The sequence below is a fragment of the Barbatula barbatula genome, assembly GCF_947034865.1.
Source record: "Barbatula barbatula genome assembly, chromosome: 4".
Lineage (NCBI taxonomy): Eukaryota > Metazoa > Chordata > Actinopteri > Cypriniformes > Nemacheilidae > Barbatula > Barbatula barbatula.
Genome location: NC_136768.1, coordinates 10,553,854 through 10,573,593, shown reverse-complemented (window position 1 = coordinate 10,573,593; position 19,740 = coordinate 10,553,854). Strand labels below are relative to the sequence as shown.

General features: G+C 39.7%; 2 protein-coding genes across 6 annotated transcripts in view; both read right to left on the bottom strand.

Annotated features, from left to right (window-relative positions):
- Window positions 1–1,487: 1,487 nt before the first annotated feature.
- Window positions 1,488–9,967, bottom strand: nup107 (nucleoporin 107). The gene is made up of 27 exons (XM_079455035.1): window positions 9,644–9,967; window positions 9,354–9,529; window positions 8,837–8,922; window positions 8,419–8,511; window positions 8,229–8,338; window positions 7,999–8,125; window positions 7,811–7,914; window positions 7,535–7,662; window positions 7,385–7,433; window positions 7,220–7,291; window positions 7,055–7,143; window positions 6,763–6,955; window positions 6,451–6,541; window positions 5,129–5,208; window positions 4,966–5,025; window positions 4,740–4,885; window positions 4,065–4,113; window positions 3,911–3,980; window positions 3,713–3,828; window positions 3,392–3,581; window positions 3,070–3,182; window positions 2,870–2,972; window positions 2,628–2,788; window positions 2,397–2,522; window positions 2,187–2,300; window positions 1,929–2,096; window positions 1,488–1,710 (listed from the first exon to the last, which is right to left on the bottom strand). The coding sequence occupies exons 2-27, from the start codon at window positions 9,359–9,361 to the stop codon at window positions 1,603–1,605; spliced, it is 2,754 nt and encodes a 917-aa protein (XP_079311161.1). The 5' UTR covers window positions 9,362–9,529; window positions 9,644–9,967; the 3' UTR covers window positions 1,488–1,602.
- A 3,864-nt stretch (window positions 9,968–13,831) lies between these two features.
- Window positions 13,832–19,740, bottom strand: part of magi2a (membrane associated guanylate kinase, WW and PDZ domain containing 2a) — a 206,171-nt gene continuing 200,262 nt past the window's right edge. For 3 of the 5 annotated variants that reach the window (XM_079454564.1, XM_079454567.1, XM_079454566.1), the window contains one exon: window positions 13,832–18,431. In XM_079454564.1, the coding sequence (XP_079310690.1) occupies window positions 17,758–18,431 (674 nt within the window). In that variant the 3' untranslated portion in view covers window positions 13,832–17,757. The remainder of the gene's footprint in view (window positions 18,432–19,740) is intronic. The other 2 variants (XM_079454565.1, XM_079454568.1) reach the window with 1 other exon arrangement.

The window sequence follows — 19,740 nt, the reverse complement described above, 5'->3', positions numbered from 1 at the left end:
TGCACAGCATCAAATGCAGACCTATTTTTTACACGATGTGATAGATTTACAGATCCAGAAAAAAATGTATTGACCCAAAAGAGATTGTGGTCAATTATACAAACGAAACATTAATTTACGAAATTTAATGTTTACGTTTTGGCTACAATTAAGTTGCGCATTTAGCAATCTCTCCAGCATTTATTTTTCGTTTAATACTTCCAGTGGACTTTATTGGTCTTTAAAAACTGAACTTACCCATTTTTATTGTCCATTTATACAAAATAACAACTGACTGAAAACAGATTTATGCAAGCAATTCAACATTAGACAACACTGTTGAGGGTAATAGGAAGGTTTTTTTTAATAGTACGATCATTTAACGTGTTCTTGTCGAACAACATAATCGTTATTGTCATCCGAACAAGTGAAGAATTAAAAAGCGAACCTACAGAATTGTCTTCACACACATAAAACGCCAAGACGCGCTCTCATTGGTTGTGTGATCGATACAAATCTAAACACTATTATGACGTCATAGCAGATAACTCGCTGAAGAGACGCTCAGAAGGTTGCGAGAGCTTCGAGATGGCGGCGTTTTGCTTTTCTCTGGTTCTTTTGATCTTGTTTTTCTTGCTCAAACTCAAGAAGTGTTCGAGGAAGAGAGCGTACAGTGTGTCGTTTGACCGCTCAAAGCTTCATGCAGAGCGAAAAGATGCGCTTGGAGGCGAAACTCGAGCGGCAGCAGACGTGCAGAAAGTCATCGTTTCCAGCTCCTGTGCCCAAACCGTCCAGAAAGACTTAAGAACCTTGTAACTGCATTTATGGAGCTCGAGCCGCTATGTGCCATACCAGAATGTGCGACGCAAATAAGGTGCCCCAGATCCCATACTGAGAAACCCAAGCTACACCTGACCTGAAGATACCAGACCTATGGAAACAGCCTCCGCCTCTGCACTGGATATTGTGAAGCAGCACATGAAAAGTTCCATAAAAAGATTCATAAAATTTGCATCCGACTCCCTCCAACTGCATTCAGTCATTAGAAATATATAAAGTGCATCAAACATGTCAGTGTTCACAACTTTCCTATCAAGGTGTGAAACATAACACAAAAAAGCACAAACACCAGTTACTGTATATTGTCAAGAGTAAAGGCCTGGCATAAAACATTGCACTAATACTCGAAGTTCTACTAATAGTGCCAATAATATTTATATACAAGTTCCTTTATCCTACAGATATTATTTACTTATATAAAATGCATATACTTAAACTTACAGTTTATATATATTATTCTTTTCATTTAAATACTGATGCAGATTTGAGTACCTTGAATTTTCCTCTTTAAGATGACAAGCAGGGCCACCCATATTTTAAATGAAAGAGTATCTTACCAGTACCTTTGATATGAATATTCTGAAAAACACAAGTTGTCTTAAAAACCCGCCACAATTGAGGCTGACAGACTGACAGAAACAGATCTAAAACAGCCGTCTGGTAGCATTAACCAAACCACACATTGTTTATAAACAACACACATTCTTTATTCAATCACAAAATACAGTTTCCCAAGAACGGGTTAGTAGACACCAGACTAACAGAAGAAAAACAGACACTGGTCTAGGGCTGTATCTCATACCCAAGTGGATCTAGCCCTTTATCCAGCAGGAGCAGTGAGGATTCCCTCATCTTCTGGAGAAACTTCTGGAGCTCATCTTTAGAAAAAACCTGAAGAGAAAAAGGGAGTTTGGATGCAGGACAGGCTTTTTTCATGTAAAAACTCAAACAGAAATTTTACGAGCTCTTCCTGTCTAAGTGGGTGACTTAAGCTAAATGATGCTGCAAAAGCATCAGATGCTTTCAGTCGGACCATTTAGAAAAACAATAAAAAGATCAAACCAACAGCATATGAAGAGAGACAATGTTAAAAAAGTTTCAAGTCAGACCTCGTAAAGTTTGTGTTGGTCAGATGCTATGATGTCAGCGAGACGCAGACTCTCCTGGTGGCGGTCGGTACGCTGCAGTACGGTTAACAGAAGGAAGGACATCATAGGCAGACACAATTGCCGGAGCAGAGTCATCTGATGACCGCGCTCAGAATCTTCCTCTGCGTCCTGCAATAACAAACACACAGATGCAATGACTCCAAAACACTCTCTGTCCTGAGAGGTCTATCAAACCTTTACTCTAAAGAGAAAACACACCTCTCTGACGTCCACCATCCAGCCCCCATCTACAAACAGAAGCACGTTATAGATCCTTTCCTTCACGTCCTCCGTCAGAGCTCCCAGACGCCCCTGCCAGTTCTCATACTCTATCTGGAGGAAGTGACGAATTGTTCAGTACAATGAATCCACTTAAAATAGTGAATCATGATGTATCAAACATGAGCTGACATGATATGTGAGCCTTACATTGTACTCTGCCTCTTTCATCTCATGGGCCACCTTCTCTGTAAACTTGGCCTGTGCTGGTGCGGTGGGTTTCACTGGAGGACAATTCATATGCTTGAACCATTCATTAAATGCTTCATGAGCTTCCTGCAAGCGAATAAAAAACACAGATTCACTTTCAGAGAAACCACCATGGTTACAGGAGATAGATTCATATTACAGTGAGGGACAAATGAATGTTGCTCATCGTACCAGATAGGCACGAATACAAAGGTGTTCACGAATAGCATTCTCTTCCTCGGCAGGAAGGGCCGCGTCCATGCCCTGCTCCTCCCACTGGCGGTAGATCTTGCGCATGGAGTCTTCCGGCACTTTGGCGAAGACCATCTTAGCAGCTTCATGCTTCTTAGATGCTATGGAAAAAGAGGAAGACTAGGCATAAATAAGACAAGCTACAAAACTAGCTTTCATTAATTTAGCTGCTAAACACACACCTAAAAACTTCCTCATGATGGCATTGCTCTGTTTTAGGGCTTCAGCACGCTGGGCGGGGTCAAACACCAGCCAATCAATAACATCTATCTTCTGTTGATCCTCCTGTGTGAATATATGAAAGATTACAAAACTGATGAAACTTTAACTTGCTCATATAAATGAAATTAAAGAGACGTGACTGTGTGTGTGCGTGCTATACCGCTGTAGTAGCCGTGTCTAATGCAGGGGTCAGGTCATGATGGGCAAATTCATCTGTGTCTCTCTCTCTGATTGTCTCTACCACTGTCTTAGTGATTGCCGCCACATCCAAACCTGAACAACAAAACGACATTACAACATAAATATATTAAATACGCACTGTATACTATGATTTCATAAACTGGGGTTTGATCTGAAAGCCATGACCAATCCTTTCTAGTAAAGATTTTTGTTGAACTTCTGATTGGACCCCTAAACTAATGAATAACATTACATCGTCATACTAGTCCTGTATCATTATCACAAATAAAGGTCAGTCACACCTGCTTGTGTTGCCAAGTCCAGACAGTGTTTGCGCTGCTCTGTTTCAGTGACTTCCTCCAGGAACTGAGCGTACTGTGACACGGCCAGATCAGCGGGCAGGTGACTGACGTAGAACGCAATGAGATCCACCTGCTTCTCCTTCACTAGCAGTGAGATGTAAGCCTTCAGAACATCCACACACACCTCCTCCTAAGAACAAAACATTTCAAAACAATCAATAATGCTATAATTTAAGTTTCTTGAGCGAACACTCAAGTGCGTGTAATGGCAAAGACAAAACTGGTGCCAACACAATCTGCAAAAACTGTTTGTACATCTACCTTGAGTTGCATTCCCAAACTGCGATAAAACAACACTAAGTGTGACATGAAGCGCAGAAGATGGGCAGGTAAAGTTGGAGTTCTTGCTAACCAATCATTGAACTCCTCCAGAAGACCTTTAAACACAAGTTCATCAGAAATGTAACCTATTTTATTTAAAGACAGACACAAAATGTGTGCAATCAAAATGAAGCTCACCATCAAGGTCTCCAAGAATAACAAACTTTTGAATAACATGATAGTGCTCCTTGGTTGCCTCTACAACCCTCTGCCAAAATAAACCATTTGCAAAAGATTAGAAATGCAACATACCACATAACATAAAGATACAAGTTTAATTTCCCATTCTCACTTTGGATTCTGTTGCTTGAAGCTCTTCAAAGACTTTCTCCATTGTCCAACTAAACAAAAATGTCACATAGCACAACAGATTAGATTCAACTTTATTGTCATTGCACATGTAACGGGTGCAAGCTAGTGAAGAGCTGTGCAGCGTGGAAGCCTCACTCCCCGACCAACAAAGACTGCAGTCTTTAGCCTCCTCGACGTCGGTTCAAAGCCCGCGGAGAGCGGAGCGAGTGGGACCGGCTACATTGGTGCCGTGACCCGGATGGTAGTGAGGTTTAGGGGGGTGAGTGTAACGGGTGCAAGCTAGTGAAGAGCTGTGCAGCGTGTAAGCCTCACTCCCCGACAAACAGAGACGCTCTAGCGACAGACACTAGAGACTGCGGTCTTTAGCCTCCTAGTTTGAGCGCCCGTCTCCCATTCGGACCGACGTCGGTTCAAAGCCCGCGGAGAGCGGGGCGAGTGGGACCGGCTACACACATATACAAGTACAGTGTAACAAAATGTATTTTAGGTCTAACCAAAAGTGCAATTAGCAAGTGCAGGATATACAGTTTGAATAAATACAGAATACAATATTGAGAAAATATTATACAGTGGGCAGGGTAAGGGTTAAATCAATCATTTAATGAGAAATAAACACATTAATAACTAACATATGTGGTACATTAAAAAGTCTTACTTGGTCTCTAGGAATTCTCTGGGTAGCTCTTCCAGTTCCTCATTGCCCAAACCAGAGGAACAGATCTCCTGCTCCACCAGAGTGTCCACCATCACCCGGAAATAAGCCCACACAGTGTCCTCCCACGTCTCGCACACGGGTAACAACTGCACGACAAATGGTACATATTTAACTAAATACATGCAAATGAATAAAAAGAAAAAGTGAAATGGTTGAACGATTATACCTGTTTATGGTTTCCACTAAGTGCTGCATACATGGCTCGTTCATATTTGTTGAACTGCTCCTAAAACCGCAAAAACAAATCAGAATTTTATCAGAATCCCAAAATAGCATTCTAGATGGGAACGCCTTTATTAGATTTATGTAAGTCAAATTCAAGTTCCCACCTCTTCTGCCAATCTCCAACAGCACATCTTCCACACACTCCTATGAGGATTCCCCTCCACCGGCTGCAACTCTCCGCCTCCTGAACACAGAAACATGTGTATAATAGGGATGGGCATTTTTCAATAATTTTATATTCGAATATTTGAGCTCATAAAAACATTATACTTGAATATTGGTTTATTTAAATTAAGTCAATCATGACATAATAGTAATGTTTTTATTTAGTCACAATTTTACATCAAGCTCATAGCTATCATTTGATATTCATAATGCATTAATATTATATCCTGTCCATTGGTTTTATATAAAAACTGCATTTAAACCAGCACAGAACGGTATAATACAAAAACTAAACAGACAAAAAAAATGAAAACAAACGAAATGTATATTGACAGTCTGTGATATATGGTTATCTTGTTTGACATGTTCTTGAAAAGAAAAACAAGCATATAGGCCTATTTTACTCTGGTGAAAGTCTGTTCAACGATCCAAACTCTTCTCTTCTGTAACTCCAGGTAACAACACCCAGATCTGACAAGAATATCTGGCTTTATTGTTTATAATGTTGATAATAAATAAATTAAACAGGTTTGATACCTCCATGCCGACTGTTAAGATCCTTAAAAAAAACAAAGACGGAGCCATAGTGCTTGTTTCCCTGCTTATTATGTGACCATCATCTGAGGAAGATATTTCCTGCTGATCAGTGCCGTGTATAAATATTGCTTTATTGTCGTTGACTGTCATTGCTGTCTTGTTTAGCTTTGCATTGGATTTGCATCAATAAATAAGGTAGGCCTATTTATTTCAACTAAGGTAAGGAATCACAGCGCGTTTTAAAACAAACTAAAAAAAAGATCCATGCGAATTAATTGTTACTTGAAGGCGTCGACCCTATTTGAACATCTAGAAGGAACATTTTTGCTTTTAAGTATGGAAAAAGGTGCCAGTCTTATGTTAAGGCCAAATTCAATAACTGCAGTGAAATGTACATTGAAGTTACACTGAAATTAGCATATATTTTTAACAAACGCATATGAATGTACTAAGAACGACAGTGTGTACAAGTTATGGTAATAAATTAATTATTGTTAATAATTTAATATAACGATGGTATTTTTATACCTAATGTAAGTAATGTTAATAAATTCTGTGGCTCACCATTTTTGAAACATTTTAATATGGTAATGTGAGCCGAGCATAAAACCCGATCCGTGCATCCGGTCGAATATTTGAACATTTGTGCACATCCCTAGTGTATCCAGTTCTGTCGGATAACCGTATGAATCTAACTGGTGTATGCAGATGAGCGTGTGTTTACCTCGACAGATGTTGGGGTCGTGGTACAGTTTCCAGCCTTCTAGAGTTGCAGCACGCCAAGCCTGACCACATCGCTTACACAACCTCTGAGCCTACAAACACACACGCACACGATGAGAGAAAAATACAGTGACTTCTTTCAAACTCTAAGGACTCCCAAAAAATTTCAGAATATGATTATATGAACATAAAATGTATCAAACTAAAGAACAGAACCTCTGCACATTCTATTCTAGAATAGGAAAAACATTTTTGTCAAACAGTTCATCCAGATTGGATTGAGAATGATTTTATCATCATCACACACGCCCACCTCATCGGTCATGCCTGCTCGTATAAGGTTGAAGAGGTTTTTCAGCAGGCGCGTGTCATCCTCTCTGTCCAAGTCTGCCAGGGGTCGCTTTTGTCTGATGGGAGCGTCAGGATCCAGCTCTGTAACTAAAGGCCTGCTGAAGCCACTACTGGACTGATTCCTCCTTAACTTCAACGTGTGGAGAGTGTTCTCCCTACACACAAACACCCCCCCATTAAACACAGACTCACCTGCATTATATTAGACTTGGAATCTGTTTATAGATCTCTGGGAACTCTGCATCATCACTTACCAGTACACAGATTTGGCGTAGTACTCGATGTTATCTGAGAAATCTCCTATCTCATCTTTAGCTATACTCTCCAACCAGTCGACCACCAGCTAGAAGACAAAAGACAGGTTTGAAGTGGCCTTTCTATAGAGAAACACATATATAGGTGAATGCATGAAGGTATACCTGGCTCTGTCGCACCACGCTGTCCTTCTGGAAGAACTGCTCCATTATTGACTTCTCACTTTCACTAGGAGCCTCCACAGAAAACAAAAAGGTTCTTACAAGTCTTGCTTTAAAACATACATCAAAACATATCAAACCAAGTGGCCCTCACAGAACAACACTTACAGTTATGTCCATCATGACATCTTCTTCTAGCACCGTTTGGACTCTGTCTCTGTGTGAAAGAGATTCAAAAGCTTGTAAGAAGGAAGATGTAGTTCTTTGTGAAGTTTATAAACCATCTAATTGTTTTTGCATGTTTTGTGTGTGTTGTACCTGTAAAGGGATGTAATGAGTCTCCATGTCACCATCTCTTGCTGCAGTAGCCAGGTGATGCTGACCGTCTTTGAAGATTTCTGCTGGCCGGGGGCCGACCGGAGAACTAGTTTCTGCAACGTAGCGACCTACAGTAGTGTGCCAAAGTTTGCTAATCTTAGAGACAAACTGATTCAAAATTATTTCTCTTCCGACTGGGTGGACTCATATTAGATGAAGGTAGCAATGAGTGTGGTAAGAAGAGATGAGGCATATAGAAGCCGTGACCAAGTGTACCTTATCCTGACAGAGAGCTTCGTATTCCTCCAGCAGATCAAACACGGCTGTGGATGCATGACGCAGATACGACTGCTGGAAATCTGGGAACAGATTCAGAGTGGCTGACAGGAAAGAAAAACATCGATGTTAGAAGAAACATGGAATGAAAATCAAAACAGGCGAGATGAGCTGAAATGTTCATTCACCAGCCTCTCCTGGATCATCTTCCTTCAGCATGAGAGCGCTCATGGAGACATCATCAGTGAAGCTGGTTTCCATCCCAGACATAGGTGAAGGGTAAAGACTGTTTGTCCAATCGCTGTCATCCAAGTTCTAGTGTTTAAACAGTGACATCAGTGATAGCATTGGTTTAATTTATGAAACCTCTCATGTGGGATAAAGGTTTACATTTTTTCCATGAAGCCTGAACACTCACCGCGCTCAAATTGCCTTTGGTACGGGGTGTGTTCATGAAGCGAGGTGTTCTGCTCCCTGTCCCAAGGATTGCGGACACATCTGGGTTCCTCAGGGAACTTCTGGGGGTAACTGTGCATGACAAAGATAAAAGTAAACACCTGCATATCAACACGACATAATGCAGATTATAACATATACACAGAACTAACATGATTGTTTAAGCAGTGATCCAGGTGTCTGGCGCAGCAGTGGTCTGGCTGGGGTTGTGCTGGTCCCAGGACTGCCATCCTGTGCCAGAGGGACTGAGCGAGCAGTTAAGAAACACCACGAAATCAACTTTTCCTTATTATTCAATTATAAAAAAAATCAATGGATGGATTTATCGCTCTAATATAATTTGAAGGTGTAATAGCGAAGTATTAAAGATAAACTAATACATAAGTATATTTTGCTTATTAAATCTTTGGCACTGTGACATTATTTGAATTACTATCATTTTGATTCAGTAAAATGTGACTAGATTTTGTAGGTTCCACCCAATCTGCCGCTTCTGTGCTTTAGACGTTGCATTCTTAAATTGAACAACTTCTTGTATTTTCTGTGTTATAAAGTTCTTGTTAAGGATACATGCTACTTTTTTGTGTGAACTCTTTCTGCGGGCTGCCCGTGTCACTTCAGTGTCTCGAACCACCGGACTCATCCAGGTCTGATTCCTGCACAGACAATAAGCTCATAATACAAATCATTCTGCCTGAACCCATATATTTTACCGATTGAAACTACATCGCACCGGCTAAACAAATCCACGTTTAATAAATACTTCGTGAGTCAATGGGATGAGATATGTTTGGTTACTGACATTCTTACAAATATCTTGTTTTCGAGTGAACTAGCCTTCTGAGGTAAACATGAATCGGTTACATCGGACGAAAAAAAAGTAGTCATTTGAAACATTGCACTTACAAAAAAAAACACAGAATAAGTAGGTTTCTATGTAACGCGATCTTGCACACGTTATTATATTCCTAACACATGTCCAACTGACAAAGTGAGCCGCGTGTCAATTCACATTCAGGACAAAACGCTACACATATTACAATAATATTCGTAAACTTTTTATTTGTATGAAAAGTGTAATATTTACCAGTCCATAATGTATGTCAAATTATAGCTAGCCACATATGCTAGCACGGGAGATTTTGCGCCTTCGCTTCTGTTGGTTCTTCGGCTGCGCTGCGCGGATCGTTGTATGATCAGTGGTTGCCCCCACTGGTTGGGAGACACATTACACACACTCGATCCCTGCCAATTTACTGCCACCTACAGACCATATAGATGAATGACAAAAAACACAGACATGTGACCTCAAAAACACCATTCTGTGCAGTTTTATGCAATATTGTATGCAATGTGGTGATTGTGTTATTATATTACTTATATATATATTTCCTGCGCATTCCGATTGGGTGTTTAGCTCAGCGAACACGAGAAAATACCGATGTGACGAAAACAAACAAACGACGACATTCGGTAGTGAACCAAGCTGGCTTAACAACCCCAATACAACTAGTAGTAGACTCGAAGAAACACAAGGCTCGTCTTTGAACACCACAGTGCTTTATAACGACATGGCGATCTGGAATGAAGCGAGAGAAGGGCTCAGCATGGTACAGGAGAGACCTGCTCTTTACGACGTTACAGAAAACGTGTATGCCAATAAAAAACGAAACTGACGTGTTTACATGCTGATTTTCGTGCGTTTGCTTGGTTTCACTGTGTTCTGTTATGTTCTGTGATTTATGTTCATGGACTGCAATACTGAACCAGTCCGTTAGGGGCTGTTAGACAGAATTGTATGTGTGGGAGAGAAGGAGTGTGAAGTAAAGAGAAAGAAGTTGAAAACAACTATTGATCTGGTCTGATTTATTTCTTTTGATTACGAGTCACAACATTACATGTTCTTTAGTAAACACAAAATAATGTTTTATTATTTACGATTTGCACATTTTTAGCTTTTCAGCTAAAAGCATTAGTTTTCTGAGCGCCCCACAACATTAATGGCGTATTTAACTTTTGGAAAAACACATTTTCCCATCAAATCCCTATTATTATTGATCATTATTTTAAGATATGGGCACTATTAGTCTTCAACCCCGTTATGGACACCATGGGAGCTCTCTGAATGTGATTATACAATGTATTTGTAATTAAATCATAATTTTCCTATTAATCAGATGTCTCTCACACTAACTCAATATTTGCAAATATAAAAGTTACATAAAATCTTACACTTTTGCTATACTCACATTTTTGTGACAGCAACCTCGTTTTTATCAAAGAAGTGGCTTGACTTCAAATTAGAACTAAAATCTATATTCATATGATTGCTCTGAACATTTCAGGCTGGATTCAACAAAAATGTTATAATTTTTTGATAAAATAATTTATAAAAATGTGGGTGTGACGGGGTTGAAGAGACACGTCTTAACATTAAAATAGTGGTTTATTACTTACATTTCCTGTAAGATTTTCTAAGATTTAAATTTACTCACCCTAATGTTGTTTCAAACTTATATGACTTGATAAGAAGATATTTTGAAGAATGTTGATAACCGAACAACACTGACCCCCTTTGACTTTAACTGTAGCCTACGGACATAAAACCACAGAGACATTTCTCAAAATATCTTCTTTTCTGTTCCACTGAGAACAGAAAGTCATATAGGTTTAGAACAACATGAGGGGGCGAATTCAATGATGGATCCATATTTTAATAAAGCATTTCACGCACCCGACCACACCCCAACCAAATGTAGGCCTATCCCATTTTTCAGAGTATTGTGTTTAATCTCCTGCTGTTGCTATGAATGCTTGTTGAACAGTCGTACAACTCCCTCTTCATTTTAAAATGTGTCCATGCTTATCAGGAACCTTTGGATACTGATGATTCCTCTTCGGTTTCAACGGGCACCCACGAAGAGCCCAGCTTCTTGGAGTCTGAGCCAAAGCCCAACATTCTCCTATTAGAATCCACCACCTGTGAAGAAAAATCCCCAGCGATCAAAGAGGAGCCTTTGACATACAAGTTCACCCAGTCAAGCCCTCCGAGGCCCCGGATGAAGCGCAGCAGGAGGGCGGCGAATGAGTCAAAGTGACGACTCGGCAAACTTGTTGCGGACTATTGGTAAAACCCCGGAAGGTTTCGCTTCTCGGGAAGACCTCGACGACGAGATCTCAACCTACTGCAAAAGCATGGAGCACAGAATGCGAACGCTGCCTCCACATTTACTGCCACATTTCATGCATGACGTGGACAACAGCATCTTAATAAAGTTCTGTTTTCCAGGACATACTGCAGTGAGAATCTACCAAACACATCTGAAATTCCCCCACTGCATCCAACAACTACAAACAGAAATCTTTAACTACTGTAATCTGTAACTACTGTAAAAAGACTTTTAACAGGAAGTTCCAGTATGCATGGAATCCAATGACCACTTGCTGCCACTCTTCCAAGCACTCAATTTCTTGTCAGACTCTTTATTACTTGTATTAAGCATTTTGAACAACTGAAAGGTAGCGTTACATACATAGATATCAAAAGGTATAGACTGTTTCATCAGACACGCGGACTGCAGCTAACTTCTAATCTGTGTTTGGTATAGATATAACTATAACTATTTATATTTTATTTAATTTATGTTAATATTAATGTATATTATTGTGCTGTATAATAATTATATTAAATGAACGATGTTGAATTTGATGTTGAACATTGACGTCTAGCGGTTGAGCATGGTATCGCAGTCTTAAATTCGAAATGGGAGAGACAAGTTAAGCAGCCTAACTGTTGTTCTAGGCTTCTTTTGCTTATGTTACCAGATATCATCTACACGCGACTCCATTGTTTGTGAATGTGTACCATAAATTGAGGGCAGTCCACGAATACAAACAGTAACGTTTGTTTATGTTGTGACTTTGAAACGGTCTACACATGTAGCTTACCTACCTGTTGGCAGGAAGCTTAGTGAAATCATCACGTTCCCCCTACGGGGATACAATTCTGGTAGTGTTGTTTTGTCTGAATGATTGGGGTGATCACTTCCTAGTGAAATTGAACAGGAAAGAGCAGAGCGAAGTTTCAGTTCTCTGGCTAACAGTGTGACGTAAGAGTCAAGTCAGCTTTATTTATATAGCGCTTCTTACAATTTTCATTGTTCCAAAAAGCAGCTGTACAAGAAAACATTGACTATAGGCAAAACATAAAAGGTTATGCAAGTCCAAACACAGGTCAAATATCAGACACACTATACATTCCTATATGCAGTGTAAATTAAATAAGACTATAAAATGTTCTGCTACTGATCTTGCTACAAGATCAGCAGACTCGGTTGCCATCTTTAAAAAAACGCCTAAAACGCATCTCTTCCGTCAACACGTCGCTGATTGATTTTTCCTAATTCTCTTCCCTTTCCTTCTTTAAAAAAAAAACTTACTAACCTCACTATTCTTAGCTTTGTATACTGTGCTAGGCTTTAATGGACTAGTTTGATGCACTTATGTATTTTGTTGCCTATGTTGTTATAATTGCTTCCAATTGTTTCCTCATCTGTAAGTCGCTTTGGATAAAAGCGTCTGCTAAATGACTAAATGTAAATGTAAAATTCTAGCAGCCCCCCGGCCAGGCAAACAGTGCAAAACAGTATGCAAACGGTGACGAGGAACCCAAAACTCCATTGGAGGAGAAAAAAAACCTCAGAGGGAGACCAGGCCTAACCAGGGGATTCCAGTTCCCCTCTGGCAAAAACTGCAGCCTCTGCACAAGCTCCTTGCGCAACAAGGCAAAATAAAAAAATAGTTAGATTTAACATTATCATTAATAGAGTGTCTCAGCAATCCCTGTAACCTCATAGAACAATATGGAGAATAGATGGCCTAATCTAGAAGTACTTGATGCATTCCCCATAAAAAAATTCAGATATTTTGCATTTCATTACATAGGATAGGATTATGTCTTAACTCTAAGGGAAGTTTGTACATTTTAAATAAAATTTTGATAAAATAGCTTCTTTGTTTCTGTGTTTTACCGTTTCTGGGTTATACATGTGAATGCAATGTAAAATGATTTTAACGAAAGCAAGTAATCGATTATACAGGGATACTTTTTGACATCACATTGTGCATTTTCTATACAAGTTACATAGCTACAGAAAGTGTAAGCTTTTCCCTATATGTGTTGCATTTTGCATGGCTCAATATAATTCACGTCACATGTGGAAAAAATCAACTACATGTATTAAACATACCTTTTGAGATGTAAGACAACCATGAGGCTGAATTAATTTTAAATAATTAATGAAATAATTTACGACAGCTTTTGTTTTGAGAATTTGGATTCTTGAGAAAAAATTCAAGAACTGTCTAAAGAAGTTGTTTTTTTCGGGAACACATAACATTCCTAACCTTTATCTTAAATCAGAATTTAAGAAAAAATATGGCAGTTAAGAAGAATTTTCTTCGCAAGAATGTTTTGTGAATCCGGCCCCTGGTTGCATAATCATAAAGTAAGTCAAGCAGAAGAAAATCAGTGCCATCAAACAAAACACTTGCAATTAACTTGAATCCTTTACACCATGTCGAGGTTTTATTTGACAGTATTTCAGTAAATATCATACAGTAAACAAGAGCTCTGCAAAAGTAAGTATATATTCATAATGAGTTGCATTTCATAAAAATAGTAGCTCACTTACGGATTTTTTGTTTTCTCGTGTGACAAGTTCATAATACATAGTGGTCATATGTATATTTGTAACTGTACAGGGTGAACCGCACTGTTCTTTTTAAGTTCTACACAGTGATATAGAGCCCTGCTTGGACACGTCTCCATAAGATATCATCTCATTTTAAATCACACTATATCGTCCGTTAAAGTTTCTTAAGGATTTGGCAAACTGCGACAAAACCAAAAAAGACAGAAAAACAGCATCAACCACGCTGTTTAACAAATTCATTGACGCACATCATGACAACATAAGCCAGAAATATACTCTGCACAAAAATGTGAATGCAAATGTCTACCACAGCATTTCAAAACACTTCAGAATGCTCACTTATAACACAACAGGTGTTATTCCTCCTTCATGGTCTTCCTCCGAGTCCAGACTTTGATGACATAATGCCATTCAGACTGTCTACTAAACTTCTGCATAGCGATTTTCTTAAATTAAAACTGACAAATGAAATGCCACATGATCTCATGTACTTAAAATATACTTATTATTATTCTGGAATTAACTTAATGCCATAATAATGCGACTGTGTGCTGACAATTCATTGGCCAAGCATTCACGTTTGAATATTTGGGTAGAGTATTTTTTCAGACTTAACAATTCCTTGCTTATTCTGCAATCGGTCACTTTTTTCGCTAAAAATAAACAAAAACAGTTATTGAGCAATTACATAAAAAAATATCAGTGTAGAACAATCCTTACCGATGAACATGTGTGGGAAAATCATTTTGACGCTGCACATAAAATACACATTTTATGTTTCAAACAGAGATGGCGATAGAGAATAAAAGTAACACATTGCAGCTTTAAGAAGACGTATTTCAAACAAAATCATTCAGCGCCTTACTCTATGGGGAGGTATAAAAGCCGCGTATAACATTATTCATCTCATTCATATTCACAGACAATCTTAGGCGGATGGAAACTCTGTGGAAACTGCCTTTGGTTTGACAATGCTATTCTCTGCTTGTGATTTATACGGACGAACCACTTACATTGTGCCACAAAGGCACAATCGCTTTTGGAATGCTTCAATTAATGTGTCTTTATCTGGGAAATGTTTGGTATCTTGTAATGACTAGATCATTGTCGGCGCTCCTTGTCATCTACAATAGTTGAGCGTCAGTGGAACCAGTCATCGCTTTATTTCTGTAGGAAATGAATATAATGAAGGTGATGTTATGACAATGGGGAGAAGGGAGGAGGTCTTATCCAAAGGTTCCTCACGCTCGTGCTGAGATGATGAGAAACTAGTTGGAGTTGACATATAAATTAAAGCAATTAAACGGTACCAAGATAATCAAAGAGGTGAAATGTATAACTTTAGACGGATTTACAAAGTATGAATACAGGATGAAGCTTCTTTCGTGTGAAGGTTTTGTTCGAATGCTTGCAAATTCGTGTTTAATTTTTTCAAATTACCAGTGGAAAAAAAGAACAAAAATAATGTTGTGTGTACTAAGGCCCATATAACAATTCCATTACTTCGGACCTTCACAATAAACAAAAAATGCAAAAAAATATATAAACAAAATGCACCACCGACACATTACTATGAATGTGGAGGAAATGCAATGCTCAATATGGCCCCTCTAATGAAGGAAGTCCAGCCAATAGACATACAATTTTAACTTAAGAAACAAAAATGATGGTACAGTTTATGCCAGGTTTAATTGCTTGTCGAAAACATGCTGTTTAATTGTGATTTTTGCCAGCAATATCCGTCTTCCCCATTCAAGTAGATAGGGCTGTGGTCTTGGTTTGACTAAAATAGCTGCTCTAAGGTGTTGCAAACATGGCCGCCCTTAACAGACCTAGACCTCCCGCTCTATTGTTACTATAATTACATGTGACTTTCAAACTTTACATTTCAACTTTTGAGTCCACGTGAGTCCAGTAATTCCAAGACGCGTTTTGTTGAATATCGTTCCAAGGTGTATTGTTGAGGATGATGCTGACATGAAAACTCAAACAAAAGGGAAGAAAGACTGAACCCATGTGTATCTAAATACACCAAGTTGTACGACACAAGAATTAATTGCATATCAGGACATTCAGAGAAAAAAAACATGATGCATTGCCGAAAGTTTTAATTATTTTCCCTCTTTATGATAAATAACCCATTTTCTTGCAACCTGGTAACCGCATATTGCCTTTCATGCAAAATCGCCCTTCTGTGAAAGAAGAATCTGCATTGTTTTTTAACGTGGAGATTAGCACAGTGCTTCTCTTGATGTGCACTGAAGCCCTGATGCAAGTCATGTAAAAGGGAATTGAAAAACAGAATACTATGTTTATACAATGTTTCACCTTTATATTATAATTCCTTTCCTTTCAGAACTATCCAATGAATATCATGGATCTGCATTTGAATGTATATCACAGCTACTGTCTGTCTAATTATAGACAAAGTGCTCAACAGACACTTAAACTCCTGCCTCCACTAAAAGATATCATTAATAAATATCTGCACTTCTCCTAAAAGCACCTTTTCTCTACGTACGAAAATAGCATTTCAATCTTTTATTGATACATCTTTACTGGGGACAAAACCAGCCTCTCTGTTTAACTGCTGTTCAGAGAAAAATGCTTCCACAAACTTATCTATTTTAGTCTTAACGTTGTTGCCTAAATCTTGGAGCTTGTGTACTGCGTTATTGTCTGCTTAAGGCACTCTGCCCCAATCGAAACCATTCATCTAAACCATCACCGATCCTTCCGATTGCTTTACTAGTGTAAATACGTAAAGGGAAAATAGATCAAGTCAGTGATGATTGAGTCGAGAAGGTGTAAGCCAATTGGCTCCTTCAGACACTGACAGAGCAGCTAACCAATCGCTGACCATAAGAGATTCCCACTGACAGCGAATTGCATCAACAAAGCTATTGGCAATTTGAGGCGACAAGAATAACAGCGACCACTGGCGTCGAGTTGCACAAAGGCAGTGCAACATCCATTACAGAAAACTGACCTATTGCGTTTAATTCGCTTTCAGTGAGAACACTTAAGTACTGGAATGGGAATGAATTCTGGATTATATTTTTACACTGCGTGGATGATGTCAAAACACCAAGATGGGCTCACATGGGCGTATAAAGACTGTATTTACAATAAGTCTCACACTTACGTAGTCATATAATATATCTATGTCTATATTAATTTGCTGCAGAGATCTGCAGGTCAGTAGAGTCTTTACTTAAGGCAGAGTTCGACTGTCCGCTCATATAGAATCTTTTTTAATCTTTTTCGTTCTTCAAATACACAAAAAGACTCCTTCAATATTCTACGTTTTTACTGAAAGTGTAAAAAACCGCCATGGCCACCGGTGGTGTCCTTGAGTCGGTAAGTGGTTCTTTATGCATGTAAGTCTCAGAGTCTAAGTGCTTTTCCCAACAGTTTAAACCAGTCTGGGTTTTTTCCGCACGCTACATGCATCACTCATTCTTCCGTGGTTCCATTTGTGGAGTGAATGCTTCCAGTTCTTAAGGTGGTGGGTGTCATATCGCTTAAAATAATTTATAAATAATAAATGCTCGGTCTAGAAATGCATGAAAAGGTCTTTAGCGAGGGTTGTGAGAAAGGGTGGGACCTGGTCGAACAAGGTTAGAACCGAGCTCTGGAGAGTACAGTAGGCCTGTGAAAAGCAACCAAGCGGAGCACAAGCCCAACCAGGCCCAAAACAAGGTGAATTGGTCCGTGAGAAGGCCAAGTCAAGGCCAAAAGATTAAACCAGCTCGGGCCTGAGACCAGGGTGAGATGTTATCTGCTTATGGTGGACGTGGCCGAGCGCAGGGTGCTGGGTAGCTTGTCTGAGCCTGGGATCTTCCAAAGCCCTGGGGATACTGCGACCTTCCTGACGGATGCACCGCTGTTGCTGTTCTTGGAGTTATGGTTGGGACGACTCTCCACTTGTCCTTTCTCTGGTTCCTTTGGTAGGGCTTTGAGTTGCACCGGAGACCCTTGCTGGTTGCGATTACCATCTACATTTCCCCCATTTATGTTATTGTCCGTTTTGGGCGAGTCTCGTTTCCGAGAGGGCGTATTGCTCCGTTCCCTTCTGCGCTCCTTGGATTTCGCCCGGCTGCTTTTGTGGGGCTTGGGTCCGTAGGGCTCTCCCGCAAGTTCATCGGGGTGCTGACCCTTCCCTCCGCTTGAACGACGGTTGGTTCTGCTACCCTCCCTTTGCTTGGTCCCATCTCCACCTCCCAGGGCTGACCGCTTCCCAACCTGTTCCAGAGCCCTACTCTCTGGGCCTCTAGGACCCTGGAAACAGTCAGGACCTGTTGCTTCCAAAGACGGTGTATGAGGCGGGTCAGTGGGTGGGTTCACATGAAAAGAAGCCGATGGATTGGGTATGCTGTCGAGGGGTGGTGCTACTTCCGACAGACTTGGGGAGGTTGTAGCGCGAGCATCCCAGGGGGTGGGATTATCTGCTGGGGAAACATGGCAACGGTCATTGGTAAAAGGTCTGCACCAGAACAGATGCACTAAGCACAATGCACACACACCGGTTAAAAAAATGTGAAAGAAGCAAAGGCTGAGCAAAAAGAAAACCCTGCTGAATTATGACATGAAGCATGCTGAAAAGGATCATAGTAGATATAGAAATAGTCATAGGTCAAGGGCCTAAACCAAAATAAATACAAAAAAAACAAGGGCACAAACGCACACACTATTGCACAAGAAAAAAACACTAGAGAGAATAATGATTTGCAAAGTTAACATTAGCAAAAAATGAAACAAACCCACACTAATAAAAAAGTACAAGTATAAATATTTTTGGACTGTACTTCATACGTTTGTTTTCATTGTTCTTACAGTGTAATTATACAAAACAAAATATTAAGAAATCCATTTACTTAAATATAGCTGCAAGCAGCGATTCCCGGGTTCGAGCAGTCTAAAGCGTCAAGATTGTTCAGAACGAAGAGAACTAGCGGCCAAAAGGCGCTGCCTTTAGTAGGTGACCTCGGAGCTAGTTCTTGAGTTATGGCCATTTTAATGTAAAAGGCTCCGCATATTAAGAACTTTTGGCGTACGTCCCTTATCGACCTTGAAAGGAAATTTCAACTTTTTTTCGATAGTTATTGACATTCACACTCCACAGAAGTCATCTGCATTGGTTTGGTTCCGATCGGTCAAAAAACCAAGGACTAGTTCGCGAAAGTAGGTTTTTGACATCATCTGCGATAACTCACAAACCGTTTGTTTGACAGAAGTGGTTCCAGAGGCAAAGTTGTTCAGAATGAGGAGAGCTATCATATGATGTAAATAGTTTGAGTATATGTCAAATGTCACGTGATACACAATTGTTTTTGCAACCAAAACTCGTAAATTTAGCCATTTTTACTGTTATAGCGCCACCTAGTGTCCAAACGCCGCGGCCTTAGGTTTGTGACGTCGGAGTTATGGTCTTCACATATGTTTCAAGCCCCATGATGAGATCTCATATAGTTATTGAGTTATGGCCATTTAAATGTAATAGGCCCCGCCCATTTTTTTATTTTGATGCCCCTAAGCAACCTTGAAAGGAAATTTCAACTTTCTTACGATAATTATTGACATTCACACTCCACAGAAGTCGTCTGCATTGGTTTGGTTCCGATCGGTCAAAAAACCTAGGACGAGTTCACGAAAGTAGGTTTTTGACATCATCGGCGATAACTCATGAACCGTTTGTTTGACAGAAGTGGTTCTAGAGGCAAAGTTGTTCAGAATGAGGAGAGCTATCATATGACGTAA